This window comes from Lissotriton helveticus, chromosome 5_1, assembly GCF_964261635.1.
Source record: "Lissotriton helveticus chromosome 5_1, aLisHel1.1, whole genome shotgun sequence".
Lineage (NCBI taxonomy): Eukaryota > Metazoa > Chordata > Amphibia > Caudata > Salamandridae > Lissotriton > Lissotriton helveticus.
In genome coordinates, this window is record NC_136065.1 from 1,639,197,773 (window position 1) to 1,639,221,186 (window position 23,414).

General features: G+C 45.6%; 1 protein-coding gene across 3 annotated transcripts in view; it reads right to left on the reverse strand.

Moving 5' to 3' along the window:
* LOC144755675 (X-linked retinitis pigmentosa GTPase regulator-interacting protein 1-like) overlaps positions 1–23,414 on the reverse strand; it is a 434,709-nt gene that overhangs the window by 213,463 nt on the left and 197,832 nt on the right. For all 3 annotated transcript variants that reach the window (XM_078644845.1, XM_078644846.1, XM_078644848.1), the window contains 4 exons: positions 14,898–15,044; positions 14,741–14,814; positions 12,415–12,554; positions 5,455–5,618 (listed from right to left, as the gene is read on the reverse strand). In XM_078644845.1, coding sequence (XP_078500971.1) covers positions 5,455–5,618; positions 12,415–12,554; positions 14,741–14,814; positions 14,898–15,044 — 525 coding nt within the window. The remainder of the gene's footprint in view (positions 1–5,454; positions 5,619–12,414; positions 12,555–14,740; positions 14,815–14,897; positions 15,045–23,414) is intronic.

Here is a 23,414-nt window from a genome sequence, read left to right on the forward strand (position 1 = left end):
GGGGCCCTGCTAGGGGCCTCTATACTCGCTCTCTGACAGGCTCTCCATGTCGGAAAGCCCGACATGGAAATCCTGCTGGAGACCGAGTATCGTAATCCCAAGGGCAGAAAGGCCGCACTTTAGATTACCACGCAGCATTGTAATGCAGCAGTCTCAAATTAAACCAAGATGCGGTCAGAGCCTTTCTAAGCCGCATCGTAACCGCCCCCTAAGTTTTTTCTGTCTTGAAGTGTAGATACAACAGTACTGATAAACACTAGACTTTTTGCCCTGGAATTTCAATTTATTTGATTTGACATTTCAAACAAAATACATGAAAGTACTATGGAAACACCACTTGTTGTCACAGTAATGTTAATGTTAATGTTAATTAGACTTGTTGAGCACGTGAATACCCAAAGGTGTCTTGGCGCTATGAATGCAGTATTCACCACCAGGGGATCCGTTCTGGAATAGACATATTTTTAACTTTTATCTAAAAATGGTGAGGGAGGCAGCCCCTCTGACCTCGGCCGGTAGAGCATTTCACAGTTTTGCGGTACCGTAAGATAAACCTCGGCCGCCCCAACCTGTGGTTCTCATTCTTGGCACTTTCATCAATCTTGGGCCTGAGGACTGCAACTGTCTCGACGGTTGATACCAGACAAAGAGATTTCTAAGAGAGAAAGGTCCTTTGTTGTTCAGAGCCTTGTATGCTAAACAGAGAACTTTAAACTTAATTTGCTGAGCCACCGGGAGCCAGTGAAGTCTGCGAATCTCCTTGGAAATTGAGTCATATTTGGGGATGTTTCCTAGCAGCCGAGCAGCTGTGTTTTGAACTGTCTGAAGTTTTTGATATTGCTTTTGTATACCAAAGTAGAGACCATTGCAATAGTCCAGTTTTGACTGGACCAGTGCAGTAACCACCAACTTTCTGAAATCCGTAGGCATGTATGGTATGATTTTCTTCCGTTTTTTCATCAGGAAATGGGAGGCGGAGACGATAGCATTAGTCTGTTGTGATACTGCTAGTTTAGTGCACTTAAACCTGTGCAAAAGGCAATTTTTGGCCTTTTGCACAGGTTTGAGTGTTTCACCCATCTCTGCTGGCCACCAAAGATTGTCCCATCTAGGTTGCAGATTCCCGAAGATTATGATCTCGGTCTTTTCAGAGTTGAGTTTCAGACAATGCAATTACAGTCTTACTTTCTGCAAACACTGCAACTTCATCACGGAACAAAGTGTGGTACCCTCTCCTACCATTTTACCCCCTCCGAGTGTTTCTGAAGTTGAGTGTTAACAATGGAAAGAAGGTTTTGAGGCGTTCCTGCCAATGAAGGGACATGTTTACACAAAAAATACCCTTTGTCCGTCATTGTTTAGAATTTGGAGAACTGAACAATTTTAAAGCATCTTCCTAGGGGAATCATAGTTGGGGAGGGGCAATGCAATGATAAATATGCATGTGCAATTAAAACCCTGGAAGCCTGATTCAAACACTGAAAATTGAAACTATGGAGAGTCACAAATCCTGTAGGTGCTAAAACCATTAGAGGACCATCCGCTTCTTTAACAAAGGTAATCCCTCTGGAAGCAGGCAATGGCTTTTCGGCATTTTCTCTCTTGGCTCAAAATTGGTAATATTTTTCTGCTGCGAGTACTATCTGCTTTGCATTCTAAATAGCCATTCTCAGCTCTTCGAGCCTTAGTGCATAGGACCAAAGTAGCTGAGCCCGCAGAATTGCCCAGCAGAGAGATATCGGGAACACAGATTCTGTATCCCTCTGACCTGAATAGCATGTTGGATGGGGAGTGTATTTTTTTTAATGTATTTGATTAGCATTTCAACTGTATATACAATACATCATGATCTGTATACATGATACATCTTATTGGATGCACTTCCTAAATCAGCATATACAAAATAATGTGACCTGGACCACGAATATATGCATCTGCCAGTAGAGTTTAATAAGAAAAATGGATGGGGAGTGTTACATTATCTATGAATATTAGAGGTTTGATTATTAGTCACTTTACGTGTGGTTCCCAAAGGCCACCGAGTTTGGGGTTTACATGTTTTTGGAGGATGTATGGTTTAGAGCGAGCAAGCGGAATGGTCTGCAATAATGCAGACCATTTTGTATCCTGAATATTACTGGTGGCTAAGCTGATACTGTTGCAACTTGCACAGACCGATAAACCCTCACTGCGATGTCAAGTGTACGAAAACAATGTATAAAATAAATAAAATACTCGTCTAGTCTAAATGAAATCGTGTAAGTCTGTTGAACTTGGGAGATGGGGAAAAATTTCATTTGCACCAATTCCCGGGCAGAAATTAGTCATGTTGAAGGGATCTGCTTTTCTTAGCTGATGCAAAGCTACAAATGTTCCCTCAGAGATAGTTCAGGAGTTCGACACCTCATTAATGGACCTGGGCACCTCAGACCTCCGCCAATGCTCTTAGGCAGTAGCCCATTGGATCCTACAGAATCATTCGAATCTTGATTCATTATATTCTCACCAGATGAACAGAACAAAAACAGGACTCCAGCACCTCTTGGTCTCAGGAGGTCATTCATGATTATGGGCTCAAATCTCTCCATCCAAACACCAAACCCAAAGTGCTTTTCACGTCATGAAAATGCAATGATGTATCTTTCTTCACATGAGCTTCTCCCACAAGGTCCATCCTCGTGAGATCTAGTGCTGTCAAGTCTTGACTATGACAATGGACTCTACTTTGCACTGAGGCATTAAATAAGCACAGGACAGTAAATCCAAAACGAGACAATTGGGCACATTTCAATCCGGAGCTGACGTGCCTACATTACTCAAGCTCTGCAAGCGCTATGGGTCACAAGAGAAGCCTCTGTCAAAGCTCTCTGCATTGCCCACTTGGCACTCCATGGAACAGGACCTGTCTTCTCAAATACACAATGAAAACCCCACGGTGAAAAACGTCTGTTATGCACTGTTACCCATCTACAATTGAATGTTATGTATGGCCCACCCAAATCACCTGCTTCCAAAAGCTATGCAGGGATAGAAGAGTGGAGGGGCACCAATCATAAGAGGCCTAACCTGCCTCTCCACAATACCCCTAGTTACACCTGGTCTCCTACAACCTACCACGACCTTCATCTGGCCACCATGCTCATCTCTCGCCCCCCCCCCTTCCACACGACCCTAATGTTCTGCCACCCTCCTTCTGTATTTACCCACTTAAATTTGGAAAATCCAGGCGTGCTGTCACCCACTTACTCTATCCTCTTTTCAATCCACCCCTCACACACCCTAATATAGTAAAATAGTATGTGGTCTCATGCCACCCACGCCCATCACCCTCTGGGTCTCCCTCTCTGTGCCTGAAGCTGGGCTCCCAGCTCTCTTTCAGAGCAAAGAGCGAAGCTTCATGGAGACGCTCTCTGTTATCCCTTTGAGAAGTCTGAAAGTTCTTTATGACGTAGCAACCATTTTTGTTTTCCAAGCTTGGTATGCCGTAGGACTGAAAAAACAGATTTAGAATCTGGAGATACTGCTATGGATGACTGCCAGTGAGAAAAATACATAATATATAAAATGATAATATAGACGGGCAAATGTGAATAATGGGGATGTTTTTCACTGAGGAATTCTGAGTGGGAGCGTGAAAAATTAGCATACTTTTCTTTTACATAATTAAGTGAAATCTCAGCACATTTATACGAAATTATGCATAATTATGCAAAAATCAAAACTGGTATTTGGTGCTGTACTCTTGTGCACAAAGAATCGTCTCATCCGCTTTGGTAAGGAAAGTTCCACATGCCACTATAATGCAAAACAGGTATTTTAGTAAAGTGCCTTAAACAGCAGTAGATTTCCACAACATTGGTACTAAAATGTACATATTTTCTTACAAGTGCATATTTTACCATCTGAGTGTTTATATATATCGTGAAACATGTTAGGTTTTCAAGCACGAGTGTACATTAACTGGTTAAATAAATGCAGAAATATTCACACTTCAGCTTCATTTTTTCCAAAACCTAAAATAAATATGGATAAATACAGGTAAAATTAGCAAAAAATAAATATGGATAAATACAGACGGAAATGACAAAAATATAAATACCATAAAACCGGGAGCCTTAAACATGATATGCCAAAATCCAAGAAATTCTATATTCTTATTTATACGTTTAACAGACTCATCGTGTAATAAAGAAGTAGTTAAATGCCACTGCCAATTACATGACTTTCTAGTAACCTGCATCGTTTCTAAATAGATTGTCGCTATTACACCAAGACTCCTGCCTTGCAATCTAAATTAAGGTATGTCCTGCCTCTTGCCTCGTTATATTAATTATATAAATATATGCGTTTTTTGTCCTTTGTTCCATTTTATTTTTGTTTCATGGTAAAACATTTTAAAACATGTATTGTATATTATATATTATTTATTTTGAGCAAGCTATGGCTGATGTGGTCCCCTTAGCACTGATTAAACATGTATAGTGCTATCTACTTATTGGTGTAGCCAGACGTGAAACATTCTGTACATTAATAGAAATAGAACCTCATTGCTGGAGTGACATCCCTGTAGAACCAGTTCACGACATATCTGCCCTCAATTTCTCCCTCCTTTTCTCCTCTGCTTCTAATGCTCACTGAAAAGAGGATTGTAAAATATGTATTCATCAGTACACACTGTAGCACATAGTTAAAGTAGCCTTCCTGTCATAGCCTCCTACAGGTCATCCCGATGACCCCAGGCTCATCAGTAATAATTACCCTGAGCTAATAAAGCAGGTCCTACCATTAAGTCCCAGACCCACTCCTAAGAACTGACCAGTGGGTAAAGATGCCGCTCTGCTGAGCAACCACAGGGTTCAACATAACAAACTATCCATTGTGTAAACGAGAAAGTCCCTGCACTAATTTAACAGGGTTAAGGAACCGGCCCAGTCTCAGCTAAAACACCCCAGCAATAACTCTATTATTCTGCTAAAGGAACAGCTCATCTAACTAGACCCCGGATACTTACCAAGAGTTCTTCCAGTGATCTGAAATAGGAGCAACTAACCAGAAATTAAAAGGGCAGCTCCTGTTCTTAACATCACGTACCTAACCAAGACTTTATCTCTAGGATTAATGAACTACTTCTGCCACTAATCTCAGGCTCATAGCAAGTAACTTGATGCATGAGCTAACAGAGAGGTTCAACTCACTAAACCACAGACTAATAACCAAGCATCTGCTGTGCAAACCTCGTTCCCTTGCTGGTGGCTGGGACTGATGATGCTTCACAGCTAGCCTGATCTATGAGAAGTCAACATCCTGGCCTGTCAACTTACATCGACATTCAAATTGCAATCAAAACGTCTGTATAATTAGGGAAATACTCAGTGGATTTCATAAACATGAAGAATGTAGGCTATGCACAGATGAATTTCACACGAGAAGTCTTTACTCTGGTCTGCTGCCTACCTGTAATGGGTTTGGGGTGCATCTTGGTTCGGAGGGCCAGCAGTTTGTGGGTGAAGATGACAAGATGGCATTCACCTTCCCTTGTAGCAGGAGAGCTTCCTGTTTCTGCTCTAGGAGTTGCAGCTGCATCCAGCTGACTTCTTTCTTGAGTTCCTCATTGCGACCTGAAAAGAAAAGGCATTCCTTGGCAGACTCTTGGCTAACCCTATCTGTTGTTCTTGAAATGAAATGAAATGAAAAATTACACTTATATAGCGCGTAACTACCCGGAGGCCTCGCAGCGCTTTAGACTGATTACTGTGGCGAGCTACCGGGTGAGTCAACACGCTTTTGCGAACAGATAAGTGTTCAGAGCTTTCCTGAATAACATCCGGTTATTATTCTCTCTAAGGGCTAGAGGGAGAGAATTCCAGAGCCTCGCAGCGGTGTGGGAAAAGGAGCGGCCGCCCCATCGGGCTTTATTAATTTTAGTTGTGGTTGCCAGATGCAGTGTACTAGAGCGAAGGGCTCTAGACGGAGCATAAGGCACAACTAAGGGGAACAGAACGGCAGGGCCTGTTCGGTGGAAAGATTTGTGGAAAATGCACATGGCCTTAAACTGTGCTCTGGCAGCCACTGGAAGCCAGTGAAGTTCTTTTAGGGCATTCTTAGCTGACTGCCAGCGGGGAATATTAAACAGTAATCGAGCGGCACAGTTTTGCGTGACTTGAAGCCTATTGGTGACTGCCGCCGAGGCTCCTATATAAAGCATTTCCATAATCCAGGCGGGAGAGTACCAGGGCCTGAACCATGACTCTTCTCGCCTGGAATGGAAGCAGAGGGAGCACTTTGCGGAGCATTTTCATTAGCCCAACACACGTGGAGGCTGTTTTGATGGCTTGGACCGAAAAGTCTAGCGCTTTGTCGAGCCAGATTCCCAGGCTCTTTATCTGAGGTTTGGGGGGGGGGAGGAAGACCGAGACATGTGGGCCAAATGGAGACCAAGGTGGTCAAAGGAGGGTTGCCCAGTAACATAATCTCCGTCTTCTCCCCGTTGAGTTTGAGATAGGAGGATTGCATCCACTTAGCAACACCCTCCAGACAAGGGCCCAAGGTGTTAGACGACCCCTCAGTGTGGTCCAAAGAGACCACCAGTTGGGTATCGTCGGCGTAGGTGACATTACGCACACCAAAAGGATGGACTATCTTTTCTAGAGGTTGCATATAGGCATTAAAAAGAGTGGGGCTTAGGGAGGAGCCCTGGGGGAACCCACAGCTGAGTGGATGCTTGGGAGAGACTACCTCGCCCTCAAACACCTGGAAGAATCGCTCATCCAGGAAGGAGGTCAGCCATTCCAGGGCCGCGCCCGACACGCCCATGCCCTTCAAACGATGTAATAATGTGGCATGGTTAACCGTGTCGAACGCGGCACTGAGATCGAGAAGTATGATGGCTGTTTTTCCTCCCCGGTCCAGTATAGCTCTAGCTTCTTCCGTCACTGCTAAGAGGGCAGTTTCAGTTCCGTGCTGAGGGCGGAACCCCATCTGAGAGACACGTAGCAGATTATTAGATTCTAAATAATCTACTAAGATATATATATATATTTTTTTGAGAACCTTTATTGTCACTTCAAGTAAATACAAATATGGGCCTACAACCACCTCGGCCGGCCGCTAGGAAAGTCGTAAGTACAGCAAATCAATGTAGAAAAATACAGCAGCCCGGACATGAGGGTCGAAAAAGTGTCCAGGAGAGAACTTGTATTCAAGCGTACTGTACGAGATTCAGGATGTGAGAAGGTTCATTTTACAATAAAGAAAAACTCAAAATCAATGCCATACGGTCATACATGGTCCTACAGTAGCAAGCATGAAACAGGAGATCCGCAAATAGTACTAATACGTTTGAAACATTGGGGGTAAGGCACCCGAGTCAGGATAGATGTAAAAACAGACACGTTACGGAGCAGCTGCACCCCACCCCTCAAGACAAAACATACTGTAGGAGACACGAAAAACGACGACACCAAAAAGGGAAGAAAGACAAAGGGCCATAGAAACAAAGAAAAGACAAATTAACAGAACCCATCCCCCTACCCCCCACCCAGCACCCCTGCAGAAGGCCACGGCCTACCCCCCCCCCAGCAGCGTGCCTGTCGCCCTAAATGAGAGACCCGAAATATAGAAAAAGGGAAAAAGAAGAAAAAAAAGGGAAAAACGTGGGGAAGGGCCATCGATCTGGCCACCCGGGCCCCCCCCCACCACCGCGCACAATAAACGACACAACAACAAGATTAGGATAGACACGGAAGACAATAATCACCAATAGCACAAGCAAGGACATACCCGCCGTGTGTCCCCAAATCACAATAAGCCAACAATAAGTGTCACTATGAACTAGACGGTCTCAACCCAGGCCCTTCCTATCAGTAGTACCAACATACGTCCACTGATCAATCAGCATACAGAGCAGAGTGGAGGGTTCAAACGATCCGGGCGGATCGGGCAGCGCTGTTATTCCATGGGACTTCAGCCACCTGAACCCAGCCGAGTATGTATGGCGGAAATCCATCAATGTCATTATCGACTCCGGAAGCATCCTCCAGTCCGGACACAGTCTCACCAGCCAGGGAAAGAGAGTCACACCATCCGGCAAGCGCAGAAACGCCACCAGGGCAGCCCAAACCATAAATCGACGTTGTTTCCCCTGTCGCCGAACAGAGAAGTGCCCGGACGAGGCACGCACATGTACAACAGATCTGTCCAAAGGAATCTCATGAACCGGGTCTCGCAGCGTCTCCACGAACTTAGGCGTAGCTGGAGTACTCATCACTGACGCAGAGTCGGGCCCATTGGCGCTTCCATGAGATCAAACCATGCCCGTGTAGAACGGTGGGACAACAATGGCGGCCATCCTTCTTCCCAGTTCCCGAGCGTCCCGGATCAGGGTCGTATGCAGGGTTGTTAACGCAGCCAATATATCTCTGAGCGTGGGTGCTTTCTCGTAACGCCAGACCCCAGGACTCTCCCGCACAGCAGCTTCTCTGCCTGGATGTGGTCTGCGTAGGAGGGCGCTGTCCGCCATCTTAGCTGATCCGGCCTCGTCTTTCTCCACTTCACCTTGGGACCGGGCCCCACACCAGGGCGCAACAGGAGTCACCACGAGGATCTCGAAAGTCAAGGCAGGCTTCTCAGCGAAGGGTCACCAAAGGGCTAAACAAAATCTCCGCCGCTCCCTGGGAGCCGCCCGCCGATTACGGGAGAAGTAATTGATCATGCCCGGATACAACACTGGAAAGGGGGCCAAGTATCATGCACTCCCCTCGACCCTGCTTCACCGCACATCCCACAAGGCACTCCACAAGATGGACTGGGTCGGCACTGTCGTCATCGGCCCATCAGACCTCCGGCGCCCTCCGGCCGGCTCCTCGCCCCCACCAGAGGCCGCTGTTGTCGCAGTCCCGGTCGGCCACTTTTCTCACTCGACACCCCGGGCTCAGCTCCGCGAAGGCCGCAAAACAGTCGGGGACATTTCCACGGGCCTGCCGCACGGAAAAGCCTCAGAAGCAAACGGTCAGTGAAAGGTGTCCTTCGCCTACTTAAATATGCCGTTATGGCTCAGGATAGTTGCCAGGATGTATGCGCGGGGTGAGAAGGCTCACGGAGCCGAGCGTCTACGCAGCCATCTCGGTCGCCAGCTTGGCTCCTCCCCCCTACTAAGATATTATTGACATGCCTCTCAAGCAGTTTGCTCATCCAGGGAAGCAAGGAAATGGGGCGAAAGTTGGTCAGGTTGTTCTGGTCCAGGTTAGGCTTTTTCAGTAAGGCTTTGACCATCGCACATTTCCATGGAGCTGGGACGGAGTTGGAGGTGATAGAGCATTAAGGACATCCAGGATGACCGGGCGGAGGGCATCAATAACCTTAGTTAGAGTCTGCGGAGGTGCTGGGTCATTAGGAGATCCCGAGGTGACTTTAGGGATCATTCTGTCTAATGTGATGGAATCAAGGAGTGGAAAATTGTCCAGCGAACAGGGAACGGGAAGGTCAGAATCTGTTGTGGAGGTGAATTCCATGTCGTCACTACCTGTGGTGAATAAGGAATAAATGACCTGAATCTTCTGGGAAAAGAAAGTGGCTAAGTTGTTACAACGGACTTGTGCGCCGTCCGATGACAGAAGCTCAGGGGGGGGGGGAAATTAGAGATTTAGCTAATTTAAACATTTCTTTAGGGGAGTTCGCGGCGAGATTAATTTTGGTTTCGTAAAACTCGGCTTGTGCAGATTTTATTTCATTTTTGTAGAACTTTATTGAGGCTCTGTACTCTGTTTTCTTCGGTTGTGAACGTTCTTGTCTCCAGGCTCTCTCAAGTTTGCGGCAGGATTGTTTCATGGTTCTAAGGGCGGGAGAATACCAGGGGGTGACTTTAGATCTTTTTATCAATTGCAGAGAACCCTTCGGGAGGACTTGATCATGGGTGCTAGAAATCCAGTTGTCAAAATTGACAGCGGCTATATTGGGATTAATCACCTTCCTAGGTGGATGTTCGGTGAGGGCCCGTTCCCATTTGGGGAGCGGGAGAGAGGCCCATTTTCTTCCCCAGTGTTTATTGTGAATTTGTAAGGTGGGAGGGGTGCTTATGGACCATGTAAAAGGTATTAAAAAATGATCGGTCCAAGGCAGTGGTATAGGTACCTCGACCGTTAGACTATCTAGGTTGCTATAAATGTGATCTAGGAGGTGTCCCTTGGTATGTGTCGAATGAAAGCCTTTTTGGGACAGGTCAATGGCCTGAAGGTTTGAACGAAGGCTGTTGGCTGCTGAATCAAGCGGGTCGTCTAGATGCAGATTCAGGTCACCCAGCAAGGTGAAATTTGCCGAGGTGAGCACTAGGTTGGCAGCTATGTCCGTCATATTAGTGACGAAGTCGCTAAGGGAACCAGGTGGTCGATAAGCTAAAATACCAGAAAAGGTGATGGTAGGGGAAAATTCGAGAGTAAAATGTAGGCTCTCACAGGCTGGTGTAGTGGAGGAAGTGACACGGCATCTATAATTATCTCTATAGATGATGGCCAATCCTCCGCCTCTGCCTGTCTGGCGGTCCAGTCGCTTAAGAGAGTAGCCTTGGGGGGTGGCCCATACTGTAGCCGGATCAGTTTCTAGCTGGAGCCATGTCTCCGTCAGAAAGAGGGCTTCAGGATTGAGCTCCTCTATCAGCATGGCCAGTTCGGTGTGGTGCTTCGGCAGGGACCGGCAATTAAGGAGGAACATCCTCCTCTTATGCATGGAGGGATGGTTGCCTGTATTTGGGGAGGATATACCCCAGTCACATATTTTACAGCGGGCCTTCGTATTAATAGGGAGGACCGAATGTAAACATAGTGAGTTGGCGGTAGGTCGTAACGCGTACAGGGAGGAGGCGCTGTAAGAAAGGCGGATTCCTACCATAATGCCGGCTAAGGCCGGAGGCTAGGAGCGTCTGGACGCGGACTGGCGCAGACTGGCTTCTCTTAGGTGCCTCTTCGGCGCGTCTACGGCGCTCCCGCTGCGCGTCACCGCTGCGCGAGTGGGCTGGTAAATAAGTAGATTAGGGAGGAGGGGAGACTAGAGCGTCACCCTAGAAAGATGGCCGCCCGCCGTGGAACAACCAGGGAGTGCAGGTGCTTTTCCTCCCTCCACAACAAACAGCATGAATTGCTGCGGTGGACCGGGGAGTCAGTGCACAAAGTGGTAGGGGTAACAACAATTTTTTAAAATAACGAGTTTAAAAACCCTTGCAGCAATGCAGTTTACACACACACGCTAGCGCAACGATGTTCGTAGTCAATCTAATCGTGCGCGTGGGTGCTGAGCTCTTATGTAGTCAGGGGAGGAGGGGAGACTAGAGCGTCACCCTAGAAAGATGGCCGCCCGCCGTGGAACAACCAGGAAGTGCAGGCGCTTTTCCTTCCTCCACAACAAACAGCATGAATTGCTGCGGTGGACCGGGGAGTCAGCGCACAAAGTGGTAGGGGTAACAACAATTTTTAAAAATAACGAGTTTAAAAACCCTTGCAGCAATGCAGTTTACACACACACGCTAGCGCAACGATGTTCGTAGTCAATCTGTCACTTGGTATACGGTAGATAAAACAATCATTGGATTAAGGTTAATTTCTGCCCTTCTCCTCCGTCACTAATGTACCACTGGGGCCTGATCTTCAAATGACACCATTTTCTGTGTCACTGATCCTCCTTAATGTTGGTCTTTGATGGAATGATTAATAGAAGGGTAGAGCAACCGACATGAAGACAGATGCACAGAGAAGGAAGCATATCGGAAGAAGCAAACATAGTCACAAAGAACTATGCGCATTGATGAGAAGCAGATATTTATACAAAGAAACAGATATAATGATAAGGGGTCAATGGTCAATTGCGAGTGGTGAGTTATAGAAAAAGGTGAAGAAAACAAAGTAAAACAGAGTGGGCAGAAATCTGTTGTGTATGGTTAGAAATTCTTTCAAGTCTATGTGTTTCTGTAGTCTGTGATCTGACGTGGAAGACAAACAGATAGGGACGCAATCATTTGAACACAAGAAAATAGATAGAAAAAATGGTATGCCACATAGATGAGTGGGTAGACGGGAAATGGACAGGGAGGTAGACAAAAGGACATGTGGGGTCAGAGATATGTCAGACACATGGGCCTCTGACTACATAGTTCAACACACAGAAAATCATACTCAACGTAGATATTGGGAGAGATAGAAACATACAATGATAACTTCGCAATTAGGCCTTTATCACACTTCACAGTTATACCACAACACAGTAGTACTTTATTCTATTTCATAGCATCTGCTGGCTTTATCTGTTCCCTGGAGAGTACCCCCTCCTTAGGTCAATCAGGAGTCTGGCTCTTTCTGTCCATGCAATCCTGATTTCCCCAAATTGCATCAACGTAGCCATGTAAGTACGAAAGGTAAGACATATCCGTACCTCCTTCTCTCTCCAGTTTCTCCTGCAGCTCCCTCTTGGCTGACATCTCTGCTTTCAGCTCTTCTTCCAGACGTAAGATTTCATGCCGAAGCTGTTCTTCCATGGACTTCCAACAATGTTGATTTTCCAAAGTCAGAGTACTAGGGAAGGGAGGGGTGCATTAGAATGGAGAAGCGGGAGACAGATCAGTTAATTAAGGCCAGAGTTCTTCAAAGTGAACCTCTGCCAGGCTGGGATTCACTTCTCATGACATGCATTCCATGTAAAAGCAACCACAGCATCCACTGATGCCAATACCAGTCATAGTCCCCTCTAGGTCTAGATAGTCTCTTCCCCCTCCACTACCAGTCGATGAACAAAAGAAACAGGCTCAGCAACATTATTAGCAGCTGAAGAGAGGGTGGGTTATTGGCAATTTCCCTTCTTTATTATCTGTGCCCCAGACAGTTTGGTTTTCAGATGTTCCATGGGTCAGTATTTTGAAGCTTCCTTCTAGTCGTGTTTAGGTAAAAAAGAAATCAATGTTGTGACAATGGCCAAAGTGGTCTTAGGGAATCTTGAGACATGAAGCTGAGCTCTCAACACTTTTTCGGGGGTAAACTGATTATGCATGATTTTTATTTTGAATTAAAAAAAATGTACTGATAGATTTGAAACAGAAAAGAGAAAATATTAGCAGACAGAGACAACAGAGAAAAAACAAGATTCTTCAAGTACAGTAAAGCAGGTACACCGAGAGCACGGACAAGCAATGCCAGGTAACTATAGAGTTGTCATAGGCCAGTATTAACTCAATTAAAAACTAGTATTGGAGAATGATAATATATCAATGCTATATATTCGAAAAGTGAAAAACATTCTAATAGAAGAAGAACGTGTGGTATTTGGAGATATAGTCAGAAAATAAATAAGGGATATTCTGTAAGTACACACACATTTGGAATATTATTAGAGCATGAACGTTTAAATGATGTACGATGAAAGACAATGACCAAGAAGTGTGAAGGAGAGTGGAGGGGGAAGGTTGAAAATATAAAAGAGAGTCAATGAACCTGATGAAGGAGAGAAGGTATGGGCATTATATTGGTCTCACAGGATAGATAGTTGAATGAGGCTCTTGAAGGAACTAATCCAAAGTTCCCGATAGTTTCTTCAAGATGGTGGGATGTCCAGGTGAATTGTATTGTGAGGAGTGGGAGTTTCGTACGCAAGTTGCCCAGGCCCACCAAATGTATTAAGAGACTAAAATGCATGATTTCCAATTCAATACAATTACTTTTAGTGTGATAATCAATAGGAGATCTAGTAAGGCAAAATCTGATTCACCTAGATCCAAAGTCAGAGAAGGTGCATGGGGACCCAAGATTATGGTAGGGAAGTCTTGGCATTGGTTAGTTTTGAAGATGCGGTTCAATTGGTTCGTTATTGTCTCCCAGAAGGGTATGAGATATTTGCATTCGAAAAACATGTGTTCCAAATCGCCACAAACGTCCTTACAAGACCAAGAAAGGTCCCTGAGCTCTCGACTATTTGTAGCTCTGAGGAATGAGGGTAAATTGTGCAAAGGGTTGTGTGGGAGGTGGTGTATTACAGACACCATACATTGGATGCACGCTGTATCACACCAAGGGCACTAAAATGGAGAGGGATTAAGCTTTTTCTTAATTGCAGATCAGATACACCACTGATTATTGGGAGGAGAAGGAAGTCACCTGCTATTTTGCTTTAAAAAGATGAGAGTTCAGAGCAAGGTCTTGTGGACATGACCAGTTCACTACTGTAACGAAAGGATACAATGTACTCTAGGTGACCAAGGCTGGAAATAACAAACTTAAAGTAAGATAGAGTGGAGTTTAAGTCACACAGGAAGTGAGATTTTAACTTTCCCTTGACTAAGCTTGGCATGGTGCTTTGAATTCTCCATTTTCATCCAGAAAATAAACCTACCTGGAGTACCCCATGAGGAGTTCATATAAACCATTATAGAAGGTGAGAGCACATCAGTAAGCAGGACAAGGTCAAATTTGAGGTCTGGCCACACGCGTAATTGGATTTTCTATATCATATTCACTTTGGTTAGAAAGTGACACCTCTCAAAGTTTCAATAGTGCCCAGTTAATGCCCATTCACTCAACTTCACAAATCAAGCCCATGTCACCCCATAGCCGTGGTTCATTCACAGTATCTGCCTGCTTTCTCAATGCTCAGCTATCCAGCTCCTTCGGAACTGCATCGCTTTCTTCAAGGATTAAATGAAAGGGATCCAAGTAGCAACTTACTCAAATACACAAATAGACACTGACCATGGAACGGGACCACCTCTCACCTTTTTAACAGGGTGTCATAATTATCCTTTAAAAGGTCTCTTTCCTTCTCCAAGTCAACGACTCGCCCCTGAAACTGAGAAAGATAAACATTATGCTTCACAGTACACAGCTCAGGCACAGTTATTCTAGAATACTCATGCGCCTGTGAAACGGTACCTCCTCCAGTGAGCGCTGCAGGATGGACATGCTCTCCAGCTGCCCATCAAGGGCCACCACCTTCATCTGTTCAGATTTGAGCTGGGCACCGAGATCCTCAACCTGGGCCAAAAGAGTATTGTGGGCAACTTGCAGTGTTTCCTGTTTCTGAATGGACAGAGAGAGTGAATTGATAATGAAAAAGATTACACTAAAAAGATAAGCACTCATGAAGAACATTTAAGTCCCACACTCTCTAAAACTAGTCATCCCTTGTCCCTTGCATTTCAGTAGACGTTCAGTACTTATTGCATGCATCTCAAAAGGCCATCACACAAGCTCAGTAAGTGACCTCATAATCTTCTCAATATCTCCTCATTGCTTGTCACATCACTGGCCTCAGGGCGTGTAAGGAGAGCCTTGCTCATTCCCCTACGACCAAACCTATAAAGTATTTTATTCCTTTCTGCATCACAAGCATTAGACAATTCAATAACAACTCACTCATTTCTGCTCACTCATTCCTCACCTTTAGGCTTCAATAAAATGTCATGTAGGAGCTCAGTTAGAGTTGACAGGTAATGGAGCACCTACAAAAAGTTGGACACGAACTGTCAAATTCATTAATGACCCTTCCTTCTCCGCACCTTCTCTTGCTAGATCAGAACCTTCCTGTTATACTCCTTCACCAAGGCCTATAGATTCCCACCACAATTCTCAGAAACCAACACGAAAGGGTCTTTTTTCAAAGGATTGTTTCTTACCTCCTGTAACTGTGCCTCATACGTCTGCATGAAACAAGAACAAATTTCATGTAAGAAGAGAGACTACTGTAATAGCTCCAACACTACTGGTGTGAAAGGAGCACTGTATATCCTCAGGGTTGGTAAATAATTCAAGAGCATGTAAATACAGAAGAGGTTCACATGCGTGTGTTATACAATTACATTCCATACATTCATTTACAACCTGGGGCACATGGAGATTAAGGGGGTCATTTGGAGTTTGGCGTAGTGGGGCCTGTGCCATAATTATGCTGGCTCCTGCTCTGCTAAAGTCCTGGTGCACCCATTCCATGGCTAAGCTAGGTAGTAAAAACTAGCAAAGGCCCAACACACATGGAGAAAGCAACAAACCCCCTCTTTTGTTAAAAACCAAAACAGTATGCAGAGAGGGATGATACACATAGTGGCACATTCGACACGTAAGTGCATCCGCTGCACCAGCGGTTCCAACAGCTGCACTTTTATCACTTTGATCTCCGATGAGTAGGTATGGATCTCTAGATATGGCGGGAAGAGGCAATGACCTCTGTGGAGTCACTGTGCTTGTAGGCATCTCACCAAACTTAAAACAATCATCGGTAATTCCAGTAGGTGTAGGTTTAAAGGAATGTTGTATAATAACGTGAAGCGTACAAGTAAATAGAATAGGAATAGATATGTAATTGTGTGGAAGCAAATATCTGTAGAATAATATTGGTTAAGCTTAAAAGCTCTGATTACAGTTTATCTTTCAAGCCAGACCTAAACATCCATGTAGGTTAATGACTGCCCAACTCCCATCTGCGGTGCTGGTAGAGAAAAATAACATAGATTTCTAGTTAGCTAAGACATTTTAATAGCTTTACAGTGCCATGTGTGTGCCCCTAAAAGTTCAAGTTCAGGCAGCTGGATAAATAATCAAAATGATCACAGCTATGTGGAGGGCAAACACTTCTTTTTGTGGAAGCCCACGATATCTACCCAATCAAAACATGCACTCCTAGCTCCCAACATGTGGGTGGAGTCAAAGCCCCTCTAGTGTTTGTCACATCATTATCTGGCAACAGCTGCATTGCCAAGTCAGACTATAATGTCCTTTTCCTCCCAAGTGATCTGCCTAGAATTAATGCTGGTGCTTCGAATTCATCACTTCCAGTTTTGGAATGGGACAGAAAATAGGCCCGGGCACCAACATAAAAAAGGCCCCTCCATTAGCAAATTAGATAGCTAAATAAGTGTCCCATATTTACAAATCGTGAACCAGATTTATCAAGGTTGCACGCGATCCAACACAGAAACACTACTTGATTATGAGTTCCTCGTAATTTTATGACCAAAGTCTTTGACTCATGTTTCTGAACTCCTGTTACTCATGGGTCGGAATTACGAGTATGAAGGTATTTAATGCTCTCATAATTATCAGTTGCGTTAAATAACTCAACCTTCATTAAATTTTGACAGGCCAAACCTGCCAAAATTTAACAGGGGAAAACATATGGTATGTACCGTATAATGTGGATTTTGGTGTGTCAAGCACTAAAATCTGCATGTTATTCCCCAGGAACTCATAATAGCTGTTATTTATTGCACACGATAAATAGCGCTTTGGCTCGTAATCAGGGCTAAGTGTGCTGTACAGCGCAACACATGATATTGTGGATCATTGCCATATGGAATAGCAGCTATCAGTGAAAACTACAATGTTGACCTGATATGACAAGCAATACACATTAGCTCCACTTTGTGCCTGGATCTTCATAAGCTGGAAGGAGTCTGAAGCACTGTTCTTTCTGAAAAACATGCATTGTGAAAAACACTGTAAGTGAAGGCATCAGAACCCTGCTGATATCAGCCCATCATGACTATGAATGAATGAATGAATGAATGAATGAATGAATATTACACTTGGTATAGCGCATGGCTACCCTAAGGCATCCCAGCGCTTTGACCCAGAGCATGTCACCACCACTCATCGGAAAAGGAAGGTCTTTAATTGTTTCCGAAACATGAGATGGTTCGGTTGAAGTCGGATGCTCTCAGGAAGACTGTTCCAGAATTTAGCAGTTTGCAAGGAAAACAGCCGTCCCCCCATTCGGGATCTTTTGATCCTTGGGACTGTCAAAAGATTAAGTTCACTCGACCTGAGGGTTCTAGAGGGTCGATATGGGCAGATGAGTGGGCACAAAATATCAGGACCGTTATTAGTGATGGATTTATGGGCCATACACATGGCCTTGAATCCTATCCTCTCCTGAATCGGTAGCCAATGTAGTGCACGCATAGCAGGCTTAACCGAGCTGTGTCTGGGTGTTTTGACCAATAATCGAGCAGCGCAGTTCTGGACTGACTGCAAAATTTTGATAGTGCCCATTGGGGCTCCCAGATAGAGTGCATTGGAGTAATCCAATCGAGAGATGATCAGAGATTGGACCAGGAGACGTCTGAAATCCAGTGGAAGGAGGTACAGAACCTTCCTTAGTACCTTAATCAGGCCAAAACATGTTGCGGCTACCTTCCTTGCCTGCACTTGGAAACCGAGAGAGGGGTCAAACCAGACTCCCAAACTCTTGATTTGTTTTTTTGGGGGTCGGGGGGGGACCCAGGCAGCTCGGCCACCATGGATTAAGGTTCATGGGGGCCTTGTGCCCCATGATCATGATCTCAGTTTTTGTCCCATTCAGTTTCAGAAATGAGGCTTTCATCCAATCACAAACCCTAGTAAGACAGGGGGTCAGATTGTTTGGTCCAAAGGTCCCATCCTCAGACCTCGTTAGTGAGACCACTAACTGAGTGTCATCGGCGTATGTGACCAATTTAATTCCCCAGGGAAGCACCACCTCGGCCAAAGGCCTCATATAGATATTAAATAAGGTGGGACTTAATGAGGATCCCTGGGGAACGCCGTAATGTAGGGGGAACTGTCTTGATGTAAACTCCCCTTCAAAAACAGAGAATGCTCTTTATGCTAAGAAGGATTGTAGCCATTTGAGGGCCATCCCAGAGATACCGGCCTCGCCGAGACGGCGGATCAATAAGGGGTGATTAACCGTATCGAAGGCTGAGCTGAGGTCCAGAAGGACCACCGCAGCGCAGCCTCCTGCATCTACAATCTTCCTCGCTTCCTCCACTACAACAACCAGGGCAGTCTCAGTGCCCTGTTTTGTTCTAAAACCAGTTTGAGTAGGGTGAAGCACTGCCTCGTTTTCAATAAAGGCGGATAAGGCTAAATTTACATGCTTCTCCGTAATTTTACTTATCCCTGGTAATAGGGAGATGGGTCGATAGTTAGACCAATCCTCAGGATCTAGATTGGCTTTTTTTAATAGAGCTTTTACTCTGGCCTGTTTCCACAATGGGGGAACTACTCCGGTGGAGAGGGAGTAGTTAATCACATCTCTCATGATAGGTACAACCACCTCAGAGACTTGTTTCAAGACAGAGGGCGAAGCCATATCCGATGGAGAGCCTGACTTAAGATTCACCAAGAGTTTTTCTACTGTGGGGTAATCCATCAGGGGCAGAACATCCAAAGTTGGTGAGGGGACCAATCGAGGATTAAGCTCAGTAGGGGGTCCATAGACTACTCGCTATAAACCCTTTCTTTCAGGGGCCATTCATGGCTAGGTATTGGGCTGACCCTAAGTGGTCAAGGAGTAAGACATCTTACTATTTGTAGAGCTCTATTATCCATGCATAATTCATATGTGAATCAAACATTGGGACGAAAATCACAAAAACTAACAAGGGGCTCCAGGATTTCCAATGCGCGATGTTCTAGGCCCAACCTCCCTAGTGCCTTCCAGTGCTCTGCACTGACCAGTGAACCTCAAGGTGACCTCAGCTACAAAAACAGAAACTCTTAATAATCGCTGTGCATCTTACTCACAGGGCCAAGACAAAGACCTCCCCCTCAGAAGAGTGGAGCTGACTAGGAAAAATGTCGTGCACATAAATAAGTAAACTGAAGGATAGCCAGTTGTTTTGTAAAATAAGAAGGACATACTGATTTAATTGACTAGAAGGATAATAGCTAAAATGACATCTACCATCGACGGAGCCAGCTGCCATGACCTGAGGACGCTGATGACTGAGCTCCTTGCCGCCCTTGATCCTCCTAGCCACGACAGGCCACCATCTCCTTCCCACTCCACTGAGGAGGGCTCTATCGACCTGCCCGGACCGCGGGTGAGCACTCTGTCACTGCCTGGTGGCGAGGGGGGAGGGGGGCGGTCTGTGGCAAAACATTGACAGTGTCACTGGGTACTTTATCAAAATGGCGGCCCACTTTGTTAGCAGCTGCCACATTGGACTTAAAATAAATAAATACATTTAAAAAACAACCACGGCCGTGGCGGTGATCTTTGTGGGGTTTGTGTCCCAAGCTAACCCCACAACACCGCCTGCAGCAGCCTCTGAGTGCCAGGTAAGCGGACCTGATAGCCCACGTCCGCCCTTTGCAGTTAACATTGTGGCCCTGCAGTGATTGCGGTGGCTGCAAACGCCCCAGCACCCTTGCCCTGTGGATTACTGTTGGTTCCCCCTCACCCCCATGGACGTGGAGATGAATTGTGTTGCGGGCAGCTGGGTCCCAAGATGGCTGCACTGAAAGAGAGGGTGGATCCCGCTACCATGGTGTTGCTGCCTTATTAGTGGCCTGGAGGAGTGACTTTTCCATCCCTTTTGGGACTCGCTAAATGTGGGGGCTCGTCAAGGGTGCTGAAGCTTGTGTTGCCATAGAGTGCACCCTTCATGACTTGCTCTTGGCTCAGAGAGCCTTGCTATCCTCAGCTCATCCCTTGCTGTACCTTGTATGAAGCCTCTTGCTGCCCGGTCGCACCTGTAACCTTTGAGGATTGAGTGCCTTGTTTGTGGCCCTTTGGTGCCCTCCTGGGCTGCTACAACACTGGATAACTAGCCTGCAAAGGTTGTGTCAGTGCTAAGGGTGCATCTGGTTGGATCTGTGACTGAGGGGTGGTGTATGGTTGCACAACTATCCAGCACTTCCTGGACCCACATTGGAGTTAACATGGGGTGCATATAGAGATCTAAAGATGACACAACCGCGAGTGCCCCCCAGCAGGGGGATCAAGCAGGGTGCTGGCGGTGGGAATATGGCGTACATGGATGACAAGTTAGAGCTGGGCTTCATTCACAAGCTTTCTGGAAGGTCTTGAGGAGGGTCGCTACGTTAGAAGGTTGCATTGCAGACTCTGTCACCAGCTGTGAAGTCTGCAGACCAAAACATCATGGCTCTTGAGGTACAGACCCGGCACCTCACTGCTTGTCTAGAAGATCAGAAAGGGATTGGTCCATCGCAATATGGTCCGTTTTGGGGGCTGCCTAAAAGTGTTGAGGGTGACTCCCTGTCTATCTAGAATATTAGTTCCAGGAGGTGGTAGCCCCGGAAGGCCTCTCCAGATTCTTTGCCTTGGAGCATACGCATAGGGTACCGGCAGAGATACCTCGCCCTGGGGCCCCGCCGTGTCCGGTGGTGGACAACCTTCTGCATTTTCAGGATAGGGAATATCTCCTTCAACAGGCCCGCAAATGTACCTTTGATGGTAGAAAACACCAAGGTGTCTCTGTACCCTGACTTCACTTTCCAGGTTCAAAAACAGAGGGCATCCTTCCTATTGGTGAAGAAGAAGCTCCGCGACTTGGGTCTGCTCTACTCTTTTCTTTTTCCTGCTCGACTGTGCATCCAGACTGAGACTACAGTACTTTTCTTCATAAATCCATCTGTGGATTGGGACTGGATTGAACATTTTGACTAGGGCACTGTGCGACCTGACATACCAGAATTAAAACAACCTTTGCACGGTAACAAGACAAAATATCGAATTCAAAATATAGAATTACCAAAATATTGAAGTCAAAATATAGAATGGACAAAATATCGAATTGACAGAATATAGTGGTGAAAAATACCGAATTGAAGGTAAGTAATTTAATATCGAATAGTAATTTTTAACCCTACGCTATCCAACGCTTTCCCTACTGTTGCACTCTCTGGAGTGGGAATAGTAATTTTTCCCCTACGCTATCCAACGCTTTCCCTACTGTTGCACTCACTGGAGTGGGAATAGTAATTTTTACCCCACGCTATCCAACGCTTTCCCTACTGTTGCATTCTCTGGAGTGGGAATAGTAATTTTTACCCCTACGCTATCCAACGCTTTCCCTACTGTTGCACTCACAGGAGTGGTAATAGTAAATGTTATATTTATTACTTCATTAATTTTAAATTACTTTTAAGACATTTAAAAAAATTCGATATTTTGACTAACTATATTTTTTAAAACTATATTTTAGATTCGATATTTTTGTACTTACCTGTTTGTAGATAGGAATTTGATATTATTGCATTCTATATTTTTCTTCGATATTTTGGTAATTCTATATTTGTGTATTCGATATTATGTCAGTGATCCCTTTGCATACCAGGCACCAACAGTCCTGACACAGGGGGCATCCCGCCCTGCTAAAATGCAGGTGGCCTTGGAACAGTCGAGGGCCGTTGAAACTGCTGCCTCTCTGGGGGCTGGTGAAGGCTCCTCTCAATGCCCCTCCCCAGAAAGCCGGGCTCCACTCTGAGGGCTCTGTTAACCCTGGTCTTGAAAATACTCTACCGGTGGTTACCCCGGGGTCCTTGGATGATTTGGTCTGAGGCACCTCATCAGGCATCCTGTGGATGTGTTGTACTATTTCTTTATTGTATTATGTGCGCTGGTTGGTTGTTTGGCTGATTTCTTCTGAGCTAATTTCTTTCTTCCAGTTTAGGTGGTCTGGGGAGGTTTGGGTGTGGGGGATGGGGCTTGCAGGTAATGTCCTGCGGATCGGCTTAATTCCTTGACTGTTGGTTCCCCACCTCTAGCTGTTGGCTCTTTCCCCACGTAGAGATTTCAGTTATGGAACGAGTTGTCCTTCTCGCCCTTTGTTGGCTTCTGAATGTGCTCGATGTGGTTTGCTGTTTGGATAGGATGGTTGTATGTCTCAGAACTTGGGGGATGTTAGGGGATTTGTTGGTTAATGGTATTGTGTTTCATTTTGCTTTTTTTTCCCCCTCTTATATTGTGGAGCGTATGAGGCTATTGAGCTGTGTGTCTGGTGCAGTGGGCCACTTCTGGTGTCGTAGGGGGCAGACAATGGTGGGGTCCCCGGGTGTCCCTTCCCTTTTTTGACCCGTTTCTCATGACAACAAGTTAAATTGTTCACCTCTCTTCCCCCTGTAAGTGTTATAATGTACTCTCTAATTTGAAATGTAGAGGAGTAAATATTGGTTTCCTCAAGGAGACCCAACTTACAGAAGTTGAGGGCCGAACCCCTTGGGGCGCTGGAGGGGTCAACACTGTGCTACTCTTTATTCTGCCTTCTCACTGGGTGCTCTTATTTGGATCAGGCCTGGAGTTTCCATCCACTTGCCGAGAGCAGTTGTTGATCCTGAAGGTCACTATGTCTTGATGTTGGGATGTTTAGATGGTAGGGATATTGCGCTATTAAATGTTGATGCTCCAAAGGTTGACCAGCCATTGTTCCTCACCAGTTTGTCCCCTCTTGTCGCTAGTGATACCCTACTGAAGAGTGGTCGGAGGTGACTTTAATTGTGCAGTGGATTTATGTTTGGATAGGTTGCACATGCCCCTGCGTGGTGCACCTGAGGACAGTCTGGCAACGGCTGCCTCCTCCTGGGTTGGACAGAGGGACCTTTTGGACTGTTGGCAGGTGAGAGACCTGGAGATATGTGCAGGACGCTCTACTGAAAGAGCGTGGAGTA